Genomic DNA, 22,130 nt, shown 5'->3' with positions numbered 1-22,130 from the left:
ACCGCTGCACCACCGTGCTGCCCTATAAATTACTTTCTAACTACAGTTATGTTTAAACATTTAATTAAAAAGTCATAACCCAGTTACACCAGAAAGGAACACTTGTGAAATTTGGAATCTGGAATAGCTGCTCTTTTTTAGTCAATATTTGATCACAGTGATATGAAATGAATCATGTGAATGGACAGGTTGACTTTGGCTGAGGGTGTTAAAATCCAAAGTTACGGGAGAGAGTGTTGGCAACTACCAGGGATTTATATTAAATATCTACCACCGAAATGTAAGTTTTGCATGTTATTTTAATGCAAACTATAATTCCAGTCAGTTATTATGGTTCTTAACTCTTTATAGTCTGGGTTGTCTAGATATTTCTGCACATTTTGGCATTCCAGACTTTAAAGGGTTATGCTTCTGTTTTTTTTTTAATCAAGGAACCTCCATCTCCTGATGATATGTGGTAACTGCCAACCAGGAAGCTTGCATACGTCCACAATCAAGGCCATCACATATCCGAGAACCACAAGTCAGCAAAACATTTTGTTTTGTGAAGGAAATTCAAAAAGGGTGTGAATACAATACCAGAATTCAGTGACCAGCCATGATTCACCCAGGATCTGATTCAACTGTAGTGGCCAAAAATACAGAAGATTTAATTCTTTCTGCTATAAATTGGGCATTGTTTGTTTTAATCTTATTGACTTAGTGCAATTCTGTCTTTTAAAAAGAAAACTTGCATCTATTTAATAGAGTATGACCTTTGAGCAAAATGTACTGTATAGAAAGCCAACTGATATTCCTGTGGCACAGAAATAGCAGCCATGTATTTATTGGTTTATCAAAAGAAGAATCCTCTTCATCCAAAGAAATTTTGTTTCAATCTTTAAATTGAGTCATGGGTGAGCTGTTCATCAAATTATGTCCAATATCATAATGCTCTGTAAAATTTAAATTTTTGTGTTTGGCAGGCCAAGATCTTGTAGAGTTGCTCCGTTGTTGGGTATGTCACAGATTAAACTTGAATCATCATGTCCACATTACTATACGTCTTTTAAAGCTGACGTTACACTGTTGGGGCAAGTGATTTATTGAGAATTGTACAATGCTCTCTCTAATTTTGAAAAATCTAGCTGAGGTACGTATATTGTTAAATGGCAGAATGCCCCATGTTCTTGCTGTTAAATAAAATACCTATACCACTATAAGTTTTACAGCATTGTACTTAACAGTTAGTTATAATATCTATACTTTAATGCTGCCTTTCCACATGACGCCTTTCTACTTCCAAGAATTAAAAATACATTAATGGATTTAAGACTTCTTTTATCTCTAATCTGATTGATGGACATAAGACCAAACTACAAATGTTGAGCATTAACTTTGCTGTATCAGCTAATATATATGTTGTCTGTAACAGCAAAGGTAATTTCATTAGCTTTTTTTCTGTCCAGGAGATGGCGACCTTTTACTGGATCATTTTACTTGGCCAAATAACCTAGAATGATAATATTGGTAGCATTTATTGGTCAGTTGGTTGGATTGTCCAGTTGTTCAGCCAGCAATGATATGGTAGCTTGTGATCACAGATCGGAAGTGAGCTGGATTATTGTTGTGCTTTAGAATGTCAAAATACTTCCACCATTGATCAGAAACATGTAAAAGCTTTGTTTATGATCTTTAATCAACCAAAGCTTTTAGTTGTTTCTATTATGTATTAATGATACGGTGATAACAGTGTCTTTCTAAAATTGTAGTGAGAAATTGATATATTATTGCACTTCAATAAGCATTCGTTACTGTTTGACAATCCATGATTATATAATAACCTCTAAATGATTCCCTAAAGGGTAAATAACACACTTCCGGATGAATTTGGCTGGTCTTGAAAAAAATTGCTTATTGTCACAAGTAGGCTTCAAATGAAGTTACTGTGAAAAGCCCCTGGTCGCCACATTCCGGCGCCTGTTCGGGCAGGCTGGTACGGGCATTGAACCGTGCTATCCCAAGCAATTCAAAATTGCACGTTTTTAAAAATTGCTTTCAATGTTTATTTGTATTTAATATTTTATCAAATGTTTAGTAACCGGATTACTTTCCCATTGGGCTAAATCTTTCATTAATTGTTTCCAACAGTGGAGGATTAAACAAAAAAGAGGTTTATTTCAGGGTGGGAAAGTTTTATATAAAGTGTGTTGTCCTGAGGACATGTGTCTTGTTGGTACGGATTGTCTGAAGGTTGATCTGCATTTTCAGTGGGTTTAAGTACGTGGAAAGGAATTGGTTATGACACTGGATCAGGTTTCCATATACCACTGTGAGCAGACAGTCCAATGCAAGTGACTATTGAAAGAGCTTCCAGCTGTTTTTATGTTAAATGTAGATTGTGACATTGGATTTTCTTTTAATCTTGTCAGAGCAAAAAATATTTTCTTTTAGTTATCATGGTTTAAAATTGCATTGTACAGAGCTTCAACAGAATGAAATTCTAGTGATAGTAAAATAGATGCTGCTTTTATAGTTTTGGTGTAGTGCTCCCTGGTCATAAAAGATTCAGCAATCAATCTTTGAAGACAATTTTTAAGTTTCTTTTAACACAACGGCTATAATTTCCATGCCAGCTAAGGAAAAATGAGCAAAATGTTTTGAACTTTGCTTTATTAATTAGCGGGTAAAAAGAAATGTAATTTTTACAAAATATTGCTACTTCACTAATGGTCATCGTTAAAAATCTGAAATTGCTTTGGAAGCAACTTCAATTGAGTCATCTCCCATTTTCCCAATCTTTTCTTTGATCAAGGTGAATTTCAGCAGCTTATTAAACTTGAGACCCCTGATTGAATGGAGTCCACTGCTGTGCCATTCGAATAACGTCACCAAGGTTCCAGTAACAATCATAGAATCTCTACAGTGCAGAAGGAGGCCATTCAGTCCATCAAGTCTGTACAAACCCTCTGAAAGAGCACTACACACAATTCCACTTCCCGCTCCATCCCAATAACCCCTTAACCTAACCTATACATCTCTGGACACTAAGAGGCAATTTACCGTGGCCAATCCACCTAACCTGCACATCTTTGGACTGTGGGAGGAAACCAAAGCACCTGGGGAAAACCCACACAGAAAAGGGGCGAATGTGCAAACTCCACACGAGACAGTCACCAAAGGCCAGAATTGAACCTGGGTCACTGGCCCTGTGAGGTAGCAGTGCTAATCACTGTGCCACCCACAATATTGTGAAGTCTTTTAAGAAAGCATTCTAATCCACCTCTCTATTTGTGAAATGTTTAAGATATACGAGTCAGAGATGGCTCCTGAAATAATATTGAACAGATCTTGTGCAGAAAATGATAAAGCCACGTGTTAATGTACAAGATTAATAAACTTAATACGTATTTGAATTACCTCCTTAATAGTTAGAACATGTGATTTTAAGTAAAGACTATTTTTTGGCATCCATAATGAAATAAATAATCATTGCTGGCAACCCTGCTACTACATTTTTAAATAATATTATTCCCAGGTGGATTTTCTAATCTGAGTGATTTGAAAACTATACTTGTGTCTGAGACAATAAACTGCAATTTTTGAATGAAATTCAATTTTTAAGTTAAATGAAGGATATGTTTTGTGTAGCCTGAGACATAAATATCTTCAAGTGAGGGTGACCAGATAACTTTCAAGTGACTGATTATGGAAATTCTGGTCAGCTTCAAAAGTAGAGATATTCACTAGATTATCAGACTGTTCATGGTCTATTCTACTTTGAACATTTGGGCTATTTTACAATCAAAAATTAGTTTTTATATATTCTAGATAATTGATTGGAATTACAATTTTCATTGGAATATCATAACTCAAAATTGCATTGTTATTTCTGTACATAAGTGGTGGGGAAATACTGTTATAAGTATTTGAAACATTTAAAAAGAAAAAAAATTGAGTGTTGTGGCTTTTAAGAGGGCAAGCCGACTCAGAATTTTGCTTCAAGTTTTTGAACGACTGCAGATTTGATCTGAAGCATTGTTGTCTTTCTAATAAACTAAGTGCAAATTCACTTTATTCACTGTTGTGTTATAAATGTAAGACAAATGAACTTTCCCACCCACTGTTGCTTTGGTTGTGTTATCAGAAAATGTAACTGTAATCACACCAGTTTGCCTTACTACGTTCTAGAATAACATTTGTCCCAGCACATTGCAAAAGAAGGGATTGTATGCCGCATTTGTCTAAAACTTGCTGTGCCTGTCTTAGAAGAAAACTTTGTGAATTGCCAGAAATATTCATCCTCTACAGAGATATTGTTTGTTTATGTTCATTATCAGCTTGCATCTTCATTTTGCTAGACTTCACTCGCACATTGATATATATTTTTTCAGATTAAAAGATAATGGCATTGGAAAATATTTTAATAACTTTAGCATAGAAAATAATTATGCTGTCAGTGAGAAGTAATTTAAATTTTCTATTCCGTTTATCTTACACTAGAATGCATTGTTTGACGTGTAGAATGTGTAACAATATTTGGTACATTATTGTTCACAGCAATTAAACTGTTATTGGAAATTGAGATTGTGTTTACAAAAACTTGTTAATTGTATATTTTGTATAATGTACAATTCCAAAGGAAATACTGTGTGAATTTAGTTCCTAACTGTGAGATTGTACTATTTGTTTGGAGTCAATTGAACAAATTGCATATGCCTGTACATTGTTATGTTTGCAGACTGTGGTGGTTTGAAATATATTTATGGCTGAAGGTGCCATTAATTAAAGTGTCAGGCAATTGCATTATATTTTTGTGTTTTTATTAGAGTTGAATCATGCAGGTCACTTAAATGGGGTGATAAATAATTTTGTTTGTGACTTAATCTTCATCGATTTTTTAAATAAGGCAAAAACTTAAATTGTGCCTTAGAAAATGTACCTATTCATCTGAATTTATAACAAAAGTAATATCCAAAATGGTTTTAGTTTCATATTACAAAAATCAATGAGAAGACATTAATTGTGTGGTGTAGGTCGGTTTATAGGTTTTCAACATGCCACAGGGAAAGATACTGTTTTGTGATCTAAATTCCTGACCTCCTGATCCTCAATGGAAGAATTGGAGGATAGACATTGCAGCAACGTGAAGGGAAGAAAGGTCAGTCATCCTGGCTTGTTCTATACCCCCTGAAAATAATAGTTGAATCAAGAGCAATATTGGTGCATTTGGCCTGCCTGTGCATTATTGTAGTATATGACCACAGGTGTGTTTTTTTTACGTAGTTGACAAGTTTAGTGTGCAACTACTGAAATTTACTGCTGACACTTTGCTTGTACTGCATATCAATGTGCAAATGTTTTGTCAGCTTGCACCTGTTTTCGTTAAATCGCACATTCCTAACTCGGTAAATTACAAATTGATGGCACAGTAGCACAGTGGTTATTACTGTTGCTTCACAGCGCCAGGGTCCCAGGTTCAATTCCCGGCTTGGGTCACTGTATGTGCAGAGTCTGCACATTCTCCCCGTGTCTGCGTGGATTTCCTCTGGGTGCTCTGGTTTCCTCCCAAAGTTGAGCTGGTTAGGGAAATTGGCCATTCTATTTTGCCTATTAATGTCCAAAATGGTTATGTGTTGTTAAGGGGATAAAGTGGGATTACGGGGATAGGGTAGAGATGTGGGATTGGCTGGGGTGCTCTTTCCAAGGGTGGGCGCAGACTCGATGGGCCGAATGGCTTCCTTCTGCACTGTAAATTCTATGTAAATGATGTATGTGACAATTAGCTAGCAGCTAAACCCCAATTGTGCAGCATAAAGAAAAGTATGAAATAAAAATAGGTAGTCAGAAACACTTTAAGACCTAATAAATTGCTCAAAACATTTTTTTGAAACTGGAATTTTACCTCGTTTGCTAAATTGACCATTTGCCACGAGAACTAGCTTGTAACATACATAGAACATAGAACATAGAACATAGAACGATACAGCGCAGTACAGGCCCTTCGGCCCTCGATGTTGCACCGACATGGAAAAAAAAACTAAAGGCCATCTAACCTACACTATGCCCTTATCATCCATATGCTTATCCAATAAATTTTTAAATGCCCTCAATGTTGGCGAGTTCACTACTGTTGCAGGTAGGGCATTCCACGGCCTCACCACTCTTTGCGTAAAAAACCCACCTCTGACCTCTGTCCTATATCTATTACCCCTCAATTTAAGGCTATGTCCCCTCGTGCTAGCCACCTCCATCCGCGGGAGAAGGCTCTCGCTGTCCACCCTATCTAACCCTCTGATCATTTTGTATGCCTCTATTAAGTCACCTCTTAACCTTCTTCTCTCTAACGAAAACAACCTCAAGTCCATCAGCCTTTCCTCATAAGATTTTCCCTCCATACCAGGCAACATCCTGGTAAATCTCCTCTGCACCCGTTCCAAAGCTTCCACGTCCTTCCTATAATGAGGCGACCAGAACTGTACGCAATACTCCAAATGCGGCCGTACCAGAGTTTGGTACAGCTGCATCATGACCTCATGGCTCCGGAACTCAATCCCTCTACCAATAAAGGCCAACACACCATAGGCCTTCTTCACAACCCTATCAACCTGGGTGGCAACTTTCAGGGATCTATGTACATGGACACCGAGATCCCTCTGCTCATCCACACTACCAAGAATTTTACCATTAGCCAAATATTCCGCATTCCTGTTATTCTTTCCAAAGTGAATCACCTCACACTTCTCCACATTAAACTCCATTTGCCACCTCTCAGCCCAGCTCTGCAGCTTATCTATGTCCCTCTGTAACCTGCAACATCCTTCCGCACTGTCTACAACTCCACCGACTTTAGTGTCGTCTGCAAATTTACTCACCCATCCTTCTGCGCCCTCCTCTAGGTCATTTATAAAAATGACAAACAGCAACGGCCCCAGAACAGATCCTTGTGGTACGCCACTCGTAACTGAACTCCATTCTGAACATTTCCCATCAACTACCACTCTCTGTCTTCTTTCAACTAGCCAATTTCTGATCCACATCTCTAAATCACCCTCAATCCCCAGCCTCCGTATTTTCTGCAATAGCCGACCGTGGGGAACCTTATCAAACGCTTTACTGAAATCCATATCCACCACATCAACTGCTCTACCCTCGTCTACCTGTTCAGTCACCTTCTCAAAGAACTCGATAAGGTTTGTGAGGCATGACCTACCCTTCACAAAACCATGCTGACTATCCCTAATCATATTATTCCTATCTAGATGATTATAAATCGTATCTTTTATAATCCTCTCCAAGACTTTACCCACCACAGACGTTAGGCTCACCGGCCTATAGTTACCGGGGTTATCTCTACTCCCCTTCTTGAACAAAGGGACCACATTTGCTATCCTCCAGTCCTCTGGCACTATTCCTGTAGCCAATGATGACCTAAAAATCAAAGCCAAAGGCTCAGCAATCTCTTCCCTGGCTTCCCAGAGAATCCTAGGATAAATCCCATCCGGCCCCGGGGACTTATCTATTTTCACCTTGTCCAGAATTGCCAACACTTCTTCCCTACGCACCTCAATGCCATCTATTCTAATAGCCTGGGTCTCAGCATTCTCCTCCACAATATTATCTTTTTCTTGAGTGAATACTGACGAAAAGTATTCATTTAGTATCTCGCTTATCTCCTCAGCCTCCACACACAACTTCCCACCACTGTCCTTGACTGGCCCTACTCTTACCCTAGTCATTCTTTTATTCCTGACATACCTATAGAAAGCTTTTGGGTTTTCCTTGATCCTACCTGCCAAAGACTTCTCATGTCCCCTCCTTGCTCGTCTCAGCTCTCTCTTTAGATCCTTCCTCGCTTCCTTGTAACTATCAAGCGCCCCAACTGAAACTTCACGCCTCATCTTCACATAGGCCTCCTTCTTCCTCTTAACAAGAGATTCCACTTCTTTGGTAAACCACGGTTCCCTCGCTCGACCCCTTCCTCCCTGCCTGACTGGTACGTACTTATCAAGAACATGCAATAGCTGTTCCTTGAACAAGCTCCACATATCCAGTGTGCCCAACCCTTGCAGCCTACTTCTCCAACCAACACATCCTAAGTCATGTCTAATGGCATCATAATTGCCCTTCCCCCAGCTATAACTCTTGCTCTGCGGGGTATACTTATCCCTTTCCATCACTAACGTAAAGGTCACCGAATTGTGGTCACTGTCTCCAAAGTGTTCACCTACCTCCAGATCTAACACCTGGCCTGGTTCATTACCCAAAACCAAATCCAAAGTGGCCTCGCCTCTTGTTGGCCTGTCAACATATTGTGTCAGAAAACCCTCCTGCACACATTGTACAAAGAACGACCCATCCAATGTACTCGAACTATATCTTTTCCAGTCAATATTAGGAAAGTTAAAGTCTCCCATAACAACTACCCTGTTACTTTCGCTCTTTTCCAGAATCATCTTCGCCATCCTTTCCTCTACATCTCTAGAACTATTAGGTGGCCTATAGAAAACTCCCAACAGGGTGACCTCTCCTTTCCTGTTTCTAACCTCAGCCCATACTACCTCGGAAGAAGAGTCCCCATCTTGCATCCTTTCTACCACCGTAATACTGTCCTTGACTAGCAGCGCCACACCTCCCCCTCTTTTGCCCCCTTCTCTGACCTTACTAAAGCACCTAAACCCCGGAACCTGCAACAACCATTCCTGTCCCTGCTCTATCCATGTCTCTGAAATGGCCACAACATCGAAGTCCCAGGTACCAACCCATGCTGCCAGTTCCCCTACCTTATTTCGTATACTCCTGGCATTGAAATAGACACACTTCAAACCACAGACCTGAACACTGCCGCCCTCCTGCGAAGTCAAAACTGTGCTCCTGACCTCTCTACTCTCAATCTCTCGCACCCCAAAACTACAATCCAGGTTCCCATGCCCCTGCTGAATTAGTTTAAACCCCCCCAAAGAGTACTAACAAATCTCCCCCCCAGGATATTGGTGCCCCTCAGGTTCAGATGTAGACCATCCTGTCTATAGAGGTCCCACCTTCCCCAGAAAGAGCCCCAGTTATCCAGAAATCTGAATCCCTCCCGCCTGCACCATCCCTGTAGCCACGTGTTTAATTGCTCTCTCTCCCTATTCCTCATCTCACTATCACGTGGCACGGGCAACAACCCAGAGATAACAACTCTGTTTGTTCTCGCTCTGAGCTTCCATCCTAGCTCCCTAAAGGCCTGCCTGACATCCTTGTCCCCTTTCCTACCTATGTCGTTAGTGCCAATGTGGACTACGACTTGGGGCTGCTCCCCCTCCCCCTTAAGGACCCGGAAAACACGATCCGAGACATCACGTACCCTTGCACCTGGGAGGCAACATACCAAACGTGAGTCTCTCTCGCTCCCACAAAATCTCCTATCTGTGCCCCTGACTATTGAGTCCCCAATTACTAATGTTCTACTCCTTTCCCCCCTTCCCTTCTGAGCAACAGGGACAGACTCCGTGCCAGAGGCCCGTACCCCATGGCTTACCCCTGGTAAGTCGTCCCCCCCACAAGTATCCAAAACGGTATACTTGTTACTCAGGGGAACGACCGCAGGGGGTCCCTGCACTGACTGCTTCTTCCCAGTCCCTCTTACAGTTACCCATCTATCTCCAGTCTTTGGTGTAACTACTTCCCTGAAGCTCCTATCTATGACCCCCTCTGCCTCCCGAATGATCCGAAGTTCATCCAGCTCAAGCTCCAGGTCCCTAACACGGTTTTTGAGGAGCTGGAGTTGGGTGCACTTCCCACAGATGAAATCAGCAGGGACACTGACGGCGTCCCTCACCTCAAACATTCTGCAGGAGGAGCATTGTACTGCCTTCCCTGACATCCCCTCTAGATTAAAAAAAAACAAGAAAAAGAAAAAGAAAGGAAGAGCTTACCTGATATTACCTCAAACCCTGATCCCGCTGAAAGGTAAGCAAATTTAAAGGCACTCACTCACCTTCACGACAGGCCCCTGCTCCCGCTTCCCAACCACCGTGGGGTGGGGGGGGTTGGTTAGAGGAGGAGGTAGGGTGGGAAACACTCACAAAGTGTTTCGGGTTTAACTGTCACTTGCCAACAGCCCCTCCACAAACCACCTTCAACTTAGGCTGACCGCACTGCACGTATGCAAATTTCCCCAGAACAGCTGATCAGTAGCTCTGCTCTGCTGCCCTCTGCTGGTTGCTTGCCTTTACTCAAACTCCTTGGGTCTTCTTCGCAGGTTCACCTTCAACTTAGGCTGACCGCACTGCACGTATGCAAATTTCCCCAGAACAGCTGATCAGTAGCTCTGCTCTGCTGCCCTCTGCTGGTTGCTTGCCTTTACTCAAACTCCTTGGGTCTTCTTCGCAGGTTCACCTTCAACTTAGGCTGACCGCACTGCACGTATGCAAATTTCCCCAGAACAGCTGATCAGTAGCTCTGCTCTGCTGCCCTCTGCTGGTTATGTACAAGTACATAAATATCTGAGCCCCGTGATAATATCAGATGCTAGATTTCAAGATATCTAATTTGGTTTGTTGACAAAGCACTGTCCAAGGATCTGTTCCTGAACTCTGAAAAATGATACCCTCCATTCACGGAGCACGGCAAAAAATGTTTATTTGTAAACTCTGATCCTCTAGTGAAAAGTTGCTGAAACAGAAAGCCCTAGGCTCAAAGTGGCATGTGGATAAAATCTTGAGTCCAAATCAGTTCCTTGCATATTTTTTTCACCACTGTAGTCAGCTTGTTTGGGTCAAATTAAAAGTTATGTTTTCAATGTCTCACCGAAATAATTTTACACTGGTTTAGCACAAATCAGCTGTGGGCAAAGAATTGGAACACTCAGCAGAGCCAATAACAATTGGATTTATTGCCATGGTTTAAAATAATTGTTGCCAGTAGTTTCTCTTTTTCGATACCGAATTCATTCCTATGACAAATATAGCATGCTACTTTAAACCAGTTTCACCTCGGTCTAATATGTTGTATCTTATGTTTGTAACACTGATTGTCTTTCAGTAAGCAAATTCTGTTCGGCTTCACTGAGTAGTGAAACACAGTATTGCATGGATCTGCTTGTAGTGATCAACCTGATGTAACAATCAAACAAGACTTTTTTTTTCTCTATTAAAATACAAAATTAAAGCAAGAGCTCCCATTTTTTCCAAAGTAACTTTGAAAAGCAAAGTATGCATGCTACTGGGGCTCGTGACTTGGAGCTCCAATTGTCAGTAGAATAGGGAAGTTGGAATACAAGTACCTGTACAGTTGAAAAGAAAACTAGTGATTGGGGACTGACTTTGTGTATTGCACTACAATTTTGTATTGCACTATAAATAGTTGTAGCAGCTGCTTTTATTTGTTTATGTGAACAAGGTGCTGGAAGTACTATTTATTTTAAATTATAGATGGCAATTGGAATAAAAATGCTGACTATTTTATCAAAATGTTCTGAATAAGCTATTTTAGGAAATATTGGAAAGGTATTGGGTAAAAGTGAATGAGAGAAAGCAAGGACTTGCATGACCTCAGTATCACCAAGTGCCTCCCAGCCAATGAAAAGCATTTTAACTACATATTTTAGAAAATATGATCGCCAATTTGCACACCGGATTCCATAAACTGCATTGAGATGTATAAATGGATATTAATATATAAAGATTATTGTTAAAGGATAAATGTTAGCAAGGACAGTGGGAGAACAAAAAAAAAGTTTATTTCGCACCACCTGAGGTGACACAGTTATAATGTCTTTTTGAGAGATAGCATCTCTGACAGTGCAGCACTCCACTCCAATGAAGTGTCAGCCTCGATTATGTGCTCAAGTATTAGAATGAGGCTTGAACCCCAGACTTTCAAACTCATAGGTGAGTGTGCTACAAGTGAGTCAAGGATAACACTAGAAAATATGTGAGTTAGAAAACAAGGTTATATTTTGATCTTCACTGTAAAAGGTTGCAATATTTATGATGATTCATCTTTCTGTCTCCCCCAAGTGCGGCATGTTAGGCATAAAGTTTCTTAATTATCTACCTGAGGTGGTTGAGGAAAAGCCTTCAATATTTTTGAGGAATTCAAGATAAATTATTTCCCACACAAGAAACATTTCTCCAAATTCTTTTTCATTAATAATCCTTAGAATTAGGAAGGCTTAGAATATCTACTGTGGCCATTCAGCCCGTCTACTCTGCACCGGCCCTTTTAAGAGATTCACTCTCCCACTAACCCCGTAACCCCACCTAACCTTTTTGGACACTAAGGGGCAATTTAGCATGGCCAATCCACCTAATCTACACATCTTTAGACTGTGGGAGGAAACCCACGCAGACATGGGGAGAAAGTGCAAACTCCACACAGTCACCTGAGGCTGGAATTGAACCTGGGTCCATGGAGCTGAGAGGCAGCAGTGATAACCACAGTGCCGCCCTGAAATCCATTATATAAAAGTCACAATTTAGAAACCATAAATTTTTGCAAGACCTTGAAATTTGTTATCTTTTTTTTGAGAAAGGTCAGTAGTGCTAGAACACATTTGCTGCATGTATACACTGATCCAGCATTAACGAAGCTAAGTTATTTGTGGCTGGATACCCATGCTAGTAATATTTTAGAATGTACTACCACAGAAATGATTGATTTTGAGAAATGTAAAGTAGCATAATGAAATTAGCAAGCAATTAAAGGAAAATTGTGCTAATACAATAATTCAGTCTTGAAAAAGGGTCTTGCACTGTGCTTAGTTAACCATGAAACAATCTTACTCTGTTTTCAAATGTATTATTGTGGAGTAAAAATGGAGCATCTGCTGTCCTTTTTAAAGTTGAACTTGTTTGGTGAAATTTGTGTACATTCCAGTGTGCAATATTTTACATTTACAGATATTTTACATATGAAATGTACATGAACCTTGTTTACTGGATCTTCCTCTTGTGTGTTATACCTTTTAAAGCAGCCCCAAAACAATCTTGTTACAATCAGAGCACCATAGGGGTAAATGTATGATGCAGACTTGATTACCCACACTGTTAGAAAGAAAGGCATTCATTTTCAAAGCGCCTTTCGCAATCTGGGATGTCCCAAAGTGCTTTACAGCCAATGATGTACTTTGCAATGGTGATTAACACTTCAACAATTTGGGAAATGAAGCAGCCAATTTGCACAAGCCAGGTTCCCACCAAAAGCAATGTGATTACTAACCAGGTAATCTCTTTTTGTTGTGACTAATTGAGAAATATTGTTCAGAACATGTGGTTAATGTCCCTGTCCTCTTTAAAATAAACCATGTGATCTTTTACATCCATCTGAATTAAGAGACTTGTTTTGAAAGGCAGCACCTCTAACAGTGCAGTATTTTCTCCGTACTGAACCTGACTGCCTAGAATTTTTGTGCTCCTGTCCTGGAGTTCAAATTAAATTCCCAAATATTGAGGAGCTAGTAACAAGCAACCCAGCAGCGCCCTGCAGAAAACAAAGGGTTTGGGAGAAGTAATATGGTGGGGCCACTCTTATCTATGTTGAATGTGTGTGGATATGGGATGGAAAAGCAGGCAGAAAAATACGGCAATATTCCTATCACACTTATGAAAGTTGATGTATAAAAAATAACTCCAACTTGGGTGCATTAGTTCCAGTTGTGGTTTAATGTTTATGCTGGAGCTGCTGAGGTGGCAAAAAGAGTGGGAACAAAATATACAAGGTTATAAAGTCTAGGGAAAGATGCAAATTGCAGAGGAGGAGGATTGCCCTTGGTGATTAAGAATGAAATCACTTCAATGGTAAGGACATAATGAGAGGTGAGCGGTCACTGGAGACTATAGAATTAAGAGAAACAAAGGAGTAAAAGAATTGAATTTATAGAGCACTTTCAAAGACCACTGAGAGTCACAAAGTGCTTTATAGCCAATGAAGTTCTTTTGAACTGTAGTCACTGCAGCAGAGACTGACAACTAATTTGCACAAAGCAATTTCCTACAAACTGCAATGTGATAATGGCCAGATAATCATTTGTGATGTTGACTGAGGGATAAATATTGGTCAGGACACCAGGGATAACTGCCCTGCTCTCTAATAGTGCTATGGAATCCTTGCATCCACCTGAGAGCAGACGGGCCTGAGTTTAATGTAGCATCTGAAAAATTTCTACTCTGACAGTTCAACAGTCCCTCAGTACTGCACTGGAGTGTCACCCTAGATCTTTATGCCTAAGTAATGCATCTGAACTCTTAACCTTCTAACTCGGGCAGAATGCTACCAACTGAGTGACAAAACAATTTCAGACTGTTGGGGGGGGGGGTGTGATTATGTGTAGGTCTTTTGATCATGGCGTTGAAGTGATAGTAAAAATGTAAAGATGAGGCAAATGTAGTTTTAATGGGAGATTTTAACTTTCATATGGATTAGGAAAAGCAAATTAGCACATGCCAGAAAGATAGTGAATTTCTTGCGTGCTTGGGATAGTTTTCTGCAATAATGTCCTTTGACACGCACTGTTTTATTTTTTTATAAATTTAGAGTACCCAATTCATTGTTTTCCAATTAAGGTGCAATTTAGTGTGGCCAATTCACCTACCCTGCACATCTTTGGGTTGCGGGGGTGAAACCCACGCAAACACAGAGAGAACGTGCAAACTCCACATGGACAGTGACCCAGAGCCGGGATCGAACCTGGGACCTCGACGCCATGAGGCAGCAGGGCTAACCCACTGCTCCACTGTGCTGCCCCTTTGACACAAACGTAACATCTACCAAACAGCAATCACAGCATGATTGAGTTCAATGTAGTGTTTTAAAGGAAGAAATGCTAAGAGTCTAAATTTAGGTGAGGCTGCTTTCAACTAGATTAGACTGTCCATACTAAATTAAGTAAATCTGGTAAAATGTGCAAAGAGATAGAATATCAATGGAAGGTGTTTATACTCTTATGAGGGAAGGCTGAGGGACTTGAGGCTGTTTTCATTAGAGAGAAGATTAAGAGGTGACTTAATTGAGGCATACAAGATGATCAGAGGATTAGATAAGGTGGACAGTGAGAGCCTTTTTCCTCGGATGGCACGAGGGGACATAGCTTTAAATTGAGGGGAGATAGATATAGGACAGATGTCAGAGGCAGGTTCTTTACTCCGAGAGTAGTAAGGGCGTGGAATGCCCTGTCTGCAACAGTAGTGGACTCGCCAACACTAAGGGCATTCAAATGGTCATTCGATAGACATATGGATGATAAGGGAATAGTGTAGATGGGCTTTAGAGTGGTTTCACAGGTCGGCGCAACATCGAGGGCCGAAGGGCCTGTACTGCACTGTAGGGCCTGTACTGCGCTGTAATGTTCTATGTTATGTTCTATGTTCCTCAGTTGTATTTGCTGAAAAAGGCCAGAGAGAGACAATATAAACTATAAAAAGGATCACCTTTCGGCAAATCTGCATATTAGAGCGAGACAGCTAGCCTGTCCCCAGGTGCCTGAGGCTTTGAGATTCATCCCCTTTACCTCAGAGACCTTGGGCACAAACGGGAACCAAACGGAACGGCACTTATGGGGGTCTCCCAGGGGATCGGAGACTCCTGGCTGCACGCTGTTTGAGCAGGGAGGTGCCCTGGCACTGGTGCCACCTGGACATCCTGACACATTGGCAGTGCCACCTGGATGCCAACCTGGCACTGCCAAGTTAACGTTTGTTTGCGTGGGCGATCGGGCCAGGGGTCCTTGATGTGGATGTGGATGTTGGGGGTGGGGACCAACTCATAGTGCGTTGGGGTAGGTCGGAGATCAGGACGCCATCTAAAAATGGCGTCACGATCTCTCGCTACACTGGTGAGCTCCAGCGAGCGGAGCTCCATTCTGTACAAAACGGGGCTATGTGTGGCCTTGGCCGAGCATTCCCCATTCCCGTTCAGGCCCCTTGTCCAGTGTGAGTTATGCTGAATAGCCATGTGTTTCTCGGCACTGTGTGCTGGGAAACACAGGGCTAAACATGCTCGTTAGGGGACTTTGTTCCCTTTTGGGAGAATCATGTCCATTGTGTTGGGAAGAGAAGATGTCTTGCACAGAACAAAGACAGAATCCACTTGGTTAGAAATGAGAAGCAGAAAGGGTGGGATCACGCTTCTGTTAGTATACAATATGCCTCCAAATAGATAGATTGAGGAGAAAATCTTTATGGAAATCAGCAATGTACAAGAAATAGAGTAGTGATATTGGGAAACTTTATGTACCCAAAGGGCAAGGAGGGGGAAGAATTTCTGAAATGTGTTCAGGCAAACTCCCTTCACAATATATTTTTGGTCCCACTGGGAGGGAGGTATTACTGGAATTAATAATAATAATCTTATTGCCACAAGTAGACTTACTGTAATACTGCAATTAAGTTACTGTGAAAATCCCCTAGTCGCCACACTCCGGCGCCTGTTTGGGTACACAGGAGAATTCAGAATTCTCAGCTGGTATGGGAGTTGAACTCATGCTGCTGGCTTTTTTCTGCATTACAAACCAGTTGTCTAGCCTACTGAGCTAAACCAGCCCTATTCAGCAATCGTGGTGTCGGATCACGCCCCACACTGGATAGACCTATGAGTGAGCACAGGAAAGACCCAGAGTCTGCAATGGAGGTTAGATGTAGGCTGCTAGTGGAGGATGAGATCTGTGAGCGGCTGAGGGAGGCCATCCGAGGGCAATGACACCGCGGCAGGGGTGGTTTGAGAAGCACTGAAGGCGGTTATCAGAGGGGAATTCATCTCGATTCGGGTCCACAGGGAGAAGACTTTACGGGTGTAGTTGGACAGGCTTCCGTACCAGCTTACCCGAATAGGTGCCGGAATGTATCGACTGGGGCTTTTCATAGTAACTTCATACTTGTGACAATAAAAGGTTATTATTATGGTAGGGAAAATTTTACAGGTGGACAGGAGATATGCGGAGTCTCCGGATGAGGAGCTCCTGAAGGAGCGTCAGAGACTTCAAATGGAATTTGGGCTCCTTTCCACAGGTAAGGAAGAGGTGCAGCTGAGGAGGGTAAAAGGGGTGGTATGCGATTATGGAGTGAAAGCTAATAGGATGTTAGCACATCAGCTGAGGAAACAGGTGGCGGCGAGGGAAATCGGGAAGGTAAAGGATATGAGGGAGAAATGAGACTGGCTGATCCCATGCACTCCTCTCTAGATCAATACAATAGCCAAAAAGTGCCCCCGCCACCACTAATCAAGGGTAGTGGAGTGGTAATGTCACGTCTAGCATTCCAGAGGTCTACGCTAATGAACAAGGAAATTTCACCATGGCAGCTGTTGGAAATTAATAAAATCTGAATTGCAAAGCTAAACTCAATAACAATGAAACTATCCTCATTTGTGGTAAAACCCCCTTTTGGTTCACTAATGCCCTTTAAGGAAGGATATCCGCCATCGTTATGGCCAGGCCTACATGTAGCTAGATCCATGACAATGTATTTAACTCTTAGCTGCTCTCTAATAATGGCCCAGTAAGCCACACAGTTCAAGGGCAATTGTGGATGGACATCAAATTCTAGCCTTGCCAGTGATGCCCATAACCCATGAAAGAATAAAGAAATAAAAAGGTTATGACTGTTGTCAAAACTGGGATAAAGGGGATTAAGTGTCAGTAAATGTGAAGCCACCCATTTAGAAATAAAAAGATTTGAGTATTTTCCAAATGGTGAAGTGTTAGAAAGAGCAGTGGTCCAAAGAGACTTGGAGGTCTCAGTGCAGAAGTCACTAAAATGCCATAAACCAGCACAGAAAATAATCAACAGGTTCATTAAATGCTGGCCTTTATCTGGAGGATTAGAATACAAGGGGGTACAATTAGGTTTCAATTGTACAAAATCTAGGTTGACCTGGAGTACTGTGAGCAGTTCTGGGAGCAACACTGTTGAAAGAATATAATGGCTTTGGAGGGAGGGAAATGTAAATGGACCAGAATGATACCTTGGTTCCAAGGATTGATTTATGAGGGGCGATTACATAAACAAGGGTCACATTCCCTGAAATTTCAACAGGAATGGTTGTCAAGGTTTTCAAGATATTAGGGGACGAGGTAGATAAAGATAAAATATTTTTGTTGATTGGGATGGGGGGCGCGGGAGCAGGGGGAGTCTACAGTTAGGGGACTACTATGCCCCAGTAAGGGATCAGTGACTTTTTAAAAATTAACTATGTTTGAAATTCCAGTTACTCTTTAGGAGAATAAAGTCACAAGATTCCATGATTTTAAACAAACAGAATAAACTACTAGACAAAGTCAGGAAAGTAAAACACTGTACAACATCTATCATGTACTCTAACATTCACAATTGACATGATGTAACTGCACAATAAATGGAAAATGCAACCAGGACAGATTCCGTGGATTTGTCAATTGAAAGTTATTATCTTGTTAAAATTGCGTCTCCTTCATGAGGGATTCAAACTCTTCACATCAGAAGATTTAGCTTCTGAATTCCCTCAATTGAATTGGACTGCCTCACCTCCCGAGGTTCAATCTGTCTTCCTAAGACTGTACCTCATGGGATTCAGAAAACTGCACTTTTGTCTCTAATTATTGGAATACTTCCAACTCTCCCACAGACCGCTGATCTCACTATTGACACTGCCCTAGATTTCTCTAAACTCCAATCTGCTGCCTGCCCAGAGCCCCCTGTGCTGCCTCTGAGCCCTAACTGCCTGGCATGAAACCCGTTACTTTTTGCCACTTTCTCAGCTCCCTAGGAGTTCTCTGAGCTTGAACTGCCTGGAGCCTGCCAGCAGTAGCACTTCATACCCTGCCTCTTTTCCTGCTGCAAAGCACTCGGATTGAAACCAGAGAACACCCATCTCCATGATGACATAGCCGTTCAAGATTTACTGAAACTAATTTAAGTCCAACTCCCAGAGCAAAGCATCTTTCTGGACTGCCCTTCTTTGAAAACATTGTAGACAGCACATCTCCAGCTCTCTAGCTAAGTAAGCCTACCTGCTGTTTTATGGCTCTTACCTTTCCAGGTGTAAACCCCATGGCCTGACCTTTTAAATGTAATAGACTCCACGATACATCAGCTGCATTTATCCCATTTTCTTCAGTTAAACTTTAATCTTCTCAGAACTAAAACATGAACCACAAAGTAGATATTCACTACAGGATACAGTCTAAATTTTAGGAGTGAAACTAGGAAACACTCCTATACATAAGGATGGGAAAAGTTTGAAACTCCTGTAAATGCCAATTGTTGCTAGCTCAATTTTGTTTTTTAAATCTGCGTTTGATAGATTTTTGTCAGCAAAAGTATTAGGTAATAAGTGTTGAAGGCCTGTATGTGGAACTAGGTCATGGATTAGATCAGCCATATGATTTAATTGAATGGTATAACAGGCTCGGGCAACTAAACATCTGACCCCTCTTTCTATGTCTCCAAATAGCGAATGTTAATTACACCATGGGAAAGGTTTTTCTTCAAGGAGTACAGAGTAATAAGGAAGTTGAATTAACCTGGACAGAATTGCTCAAATATCAGTTACTATCCATGCAGCTAATGCTAAATGGCATGCAATATTGGGCTCTATTGAGATAGCCGCTGTGAAGTCAAGTTACTAGTTGCATTCGTTTTTCAAAGAGACTTAACCAAACATAATTCTTTGTAACTGTTTGCTTGGGCAATGATATATGGTTACTCTTATACAGTGTCACAGTTCTTTCCTACCTATTCTAAATGGGTGCTGTTAAAGTATAAATCTGAATGCAAATAAGGAAGCTATTCATTGCACTGGTTGCTGGGGTGGGAAGGAGAGGGAAGACATATGCCCATCAGATCAGCCCATTTCTATCCATGTGTACACTTTGAAGATGGATTACTGGGTAATAGGAGGGTAAATCTTACTAAAGTAGCTTCCCTCTATCACCCTGCCCCATTTCATTTATATTTCAGGAAAAAACAAAGTCCAAAGTTATCAAAGCTGAAATCAGCCAACCCAGCACAGATCAAGTTTATACCATATAATGCACATGTCGACTGAGCTTTTTATTCTCCAGCTGGTATAGTACTATAGACACCAGAGGGTGCTGAAGTGCTTTGGGACGTGACTTTTGATTATATTTTGTGGAGTATTCCTGGTCTGATTCGAGGTGAGAGTTGTAAAATTCAATCAAAGATAAAAGCGTTGTCTACTTTCCCTTTAATATGAAGTATTAGCAGCACTTACTAATTGCGATATTTCAGCAATTCTATATAGACTAATTCAGCTTCCTTGTTACTTTTGATAATTGCTGCTCCAGTCATATCTGATGAATTGAGCTAACATTATTAATTGACCATTATTTAAATAATTTTTCCAGTCTGCAGCCTTTCACATTTCAGTGCGAGTCAGAACCCCCAGTCACTTGAGAGCTTGAAATCAATGCTGTTCAGTCACCCGAGGCTGTGCTCCATGGGTGCTAGTACTATTTATTAACTGAGTAAATTATATTTCCTTCCATTGTATTCCAATGCCTGTCGGTGTAACATTATACCTGAGGGTAAACCCCATGCAGAATCGCAGACAAAGCAAGTAAAGTAATGACTGGCAAATTACTCATCATGTTTCTGTCAGTGTTAAAAGTCAGAAGAACATGTGAAATAAATGCACCTGGTGTAAATAATTATAGACCTGAAAGGGAAGGTTTACGTGCAACGTGGCATGGAACGCGAAATGCCAGATTAATTGTTTGTGAATGGAAAAATCCTGCTGCTGATGAGTTTGAAATCGGTTCGATTATTGCAATCATTCTGCCAGTTTTGTTTAGCCATGTCATGGTCTGTTTCCTTTAGTAAAGCCATTAAGTCTGACTAATGCAGCCGCCCAGCAGTTAGCCCTGTCTTCCCTGGGGCTGAGGATATAATGTCAGTGGGCTACGATCCAATTCACTCTGAGCTGGATACATTAAATCTTTTTACTGCAGGTCTTGTCAGGCAAGGCCAATCGTCTGCTATCAAATGCTCTGAAAACATCCTAGCTCATAAAAGCAATTTCATGTGCTCATTGATACAGAATGGATTGTTGCTAACCCTCCAAGGCATATAGTCAAGGTCAAACTACTGATTTTTTTAAATGTAAAAAATGGCTTATATCAAAATACGACCTTTAGAAACAAATCGGCGGGGTGAGTATTTGTGTTTTTACCGAGTGTTATGTCACATTGCAGCCTGGGGTTTGTTTTCCAAAGAGACCACCAAAATTTATCACTCATTCACAGCTACACAATTTGATTTAAATAAACACGATCAAGCTACATAGACTATCTGGCTGTTCTTGGTGTACAGGGATTTAAATCCTGCACAGCAGCTATCACAGAATTTAGCGACTTGCTGCATTCGACTCCCATTGTGTAAACCTGTCTAGCATGTTTTCCTTCATTGCTGGCTCTTGAATTAAGGATAATTAGTTTTTTTGTGGCATTTAATCATCGATTGAGAAATAATGCCATCAGAAATAGCTGCATTTATGTCTATGTTGCATGTCACACAATACGGCAAAAATGTTGTTAAACCTATGCATATTATTTCTGGTCATTATATTATGGTAGCTATGATTTACAGGCTGTTTTGAATCACAGTTTGCCTCTTGAATGTCCACTTACCCTTCATTGGTCAAAGATAAATTAGATCAATTAACAAATCAAGTATTAACTTCACCATTCATACAGATTTAAGATTCTATGAATCCAAATAGTGTTTTCAATTCTCCCAATTAACATTTTTACGACTGCAAATTCTGCCCCCCCCCCCCCCCCCCATCCCCACCATCACACCCCACCCTGCAAGTCCCCATGAAAGGATTGCTGGCAATTACTTGGAAAGTTCAAACTTCCATTGGGCAATTGTCCTGCAATCAGAACAATATAAATCACAAACACTGGATGGTTCTGACAGTATTGCAATAATAGTTACCCAGGAAAAGTTAAAATAATTAAGACCACTTCTAATTCCTGGGTAACTATAGAAGTGACCTAGCACAGGACTTGCCTTTTAAAAAATTAATTTACAGGATGTGGGCGTCGCTGGTTAGGCCAGCATTTATTGCCCATCCCTAATTGCCCGTCAGAAGGTGGTGGTCAGTTGCCTTCTTGAACCGCTGCAGTCTTTCAGGTGTAGGTACACCCACTGTGCTGTTGGGCGGGATTCCAG

At 41.0% G+C, this 22,130-nt stretch overlaps 1 protein-coding gene across 2 annotated transcripts in view; it reads left to right on the top strand.

The window, feature by feature from the left end:
* Positions 1-4,790, top strand: part of ppm1aa (protein phosphatase, Mg2+/Mn2+ dependent, 1Aa) — a 37,513-nt gene extending 32,723 nt beyond the window's left edge. Inside the window, exon 6 of one of the 2 annotated variants that reach the window (XM_038775767.1) lies at positions 432-4,790. In XM_038775767.1, the coding sequence (XP_038631695.1) occupies positions 432-461 (30 nt within the window). In that variant the 3' untranslated portion in view covers positions 462-4,790. Of the gene's footprint in view, positions 1-351 lie in introns of both variants that reach the window. The other variant, XM_038775760.1, reaches the window with a different exon arrangement.
* The last annotated feature ends 17,340 nt before the right edge of the window (positions 4,791-22,130 follow it).

This window comes from Scyliorhinus canicula, chromosome 2, assembly GCF_902713615.1.
Source record: "Scyliorhinus canicula chromosome 2, sScyCan1.1, whole genome shotgun sequence".
Classification (NCBI taxonomy): Eukaryota; Metazoa; Chordata; class Chondrichthyes; order Carcharhiniformes; family Scyliorhinidae; genus Scyliorhinus; species Scyliorhinus canicula.
Note: the sequence above shows the minus strand (reverse complement) of the source record. Positions and strands in the feature narration are given on the sequence as shown.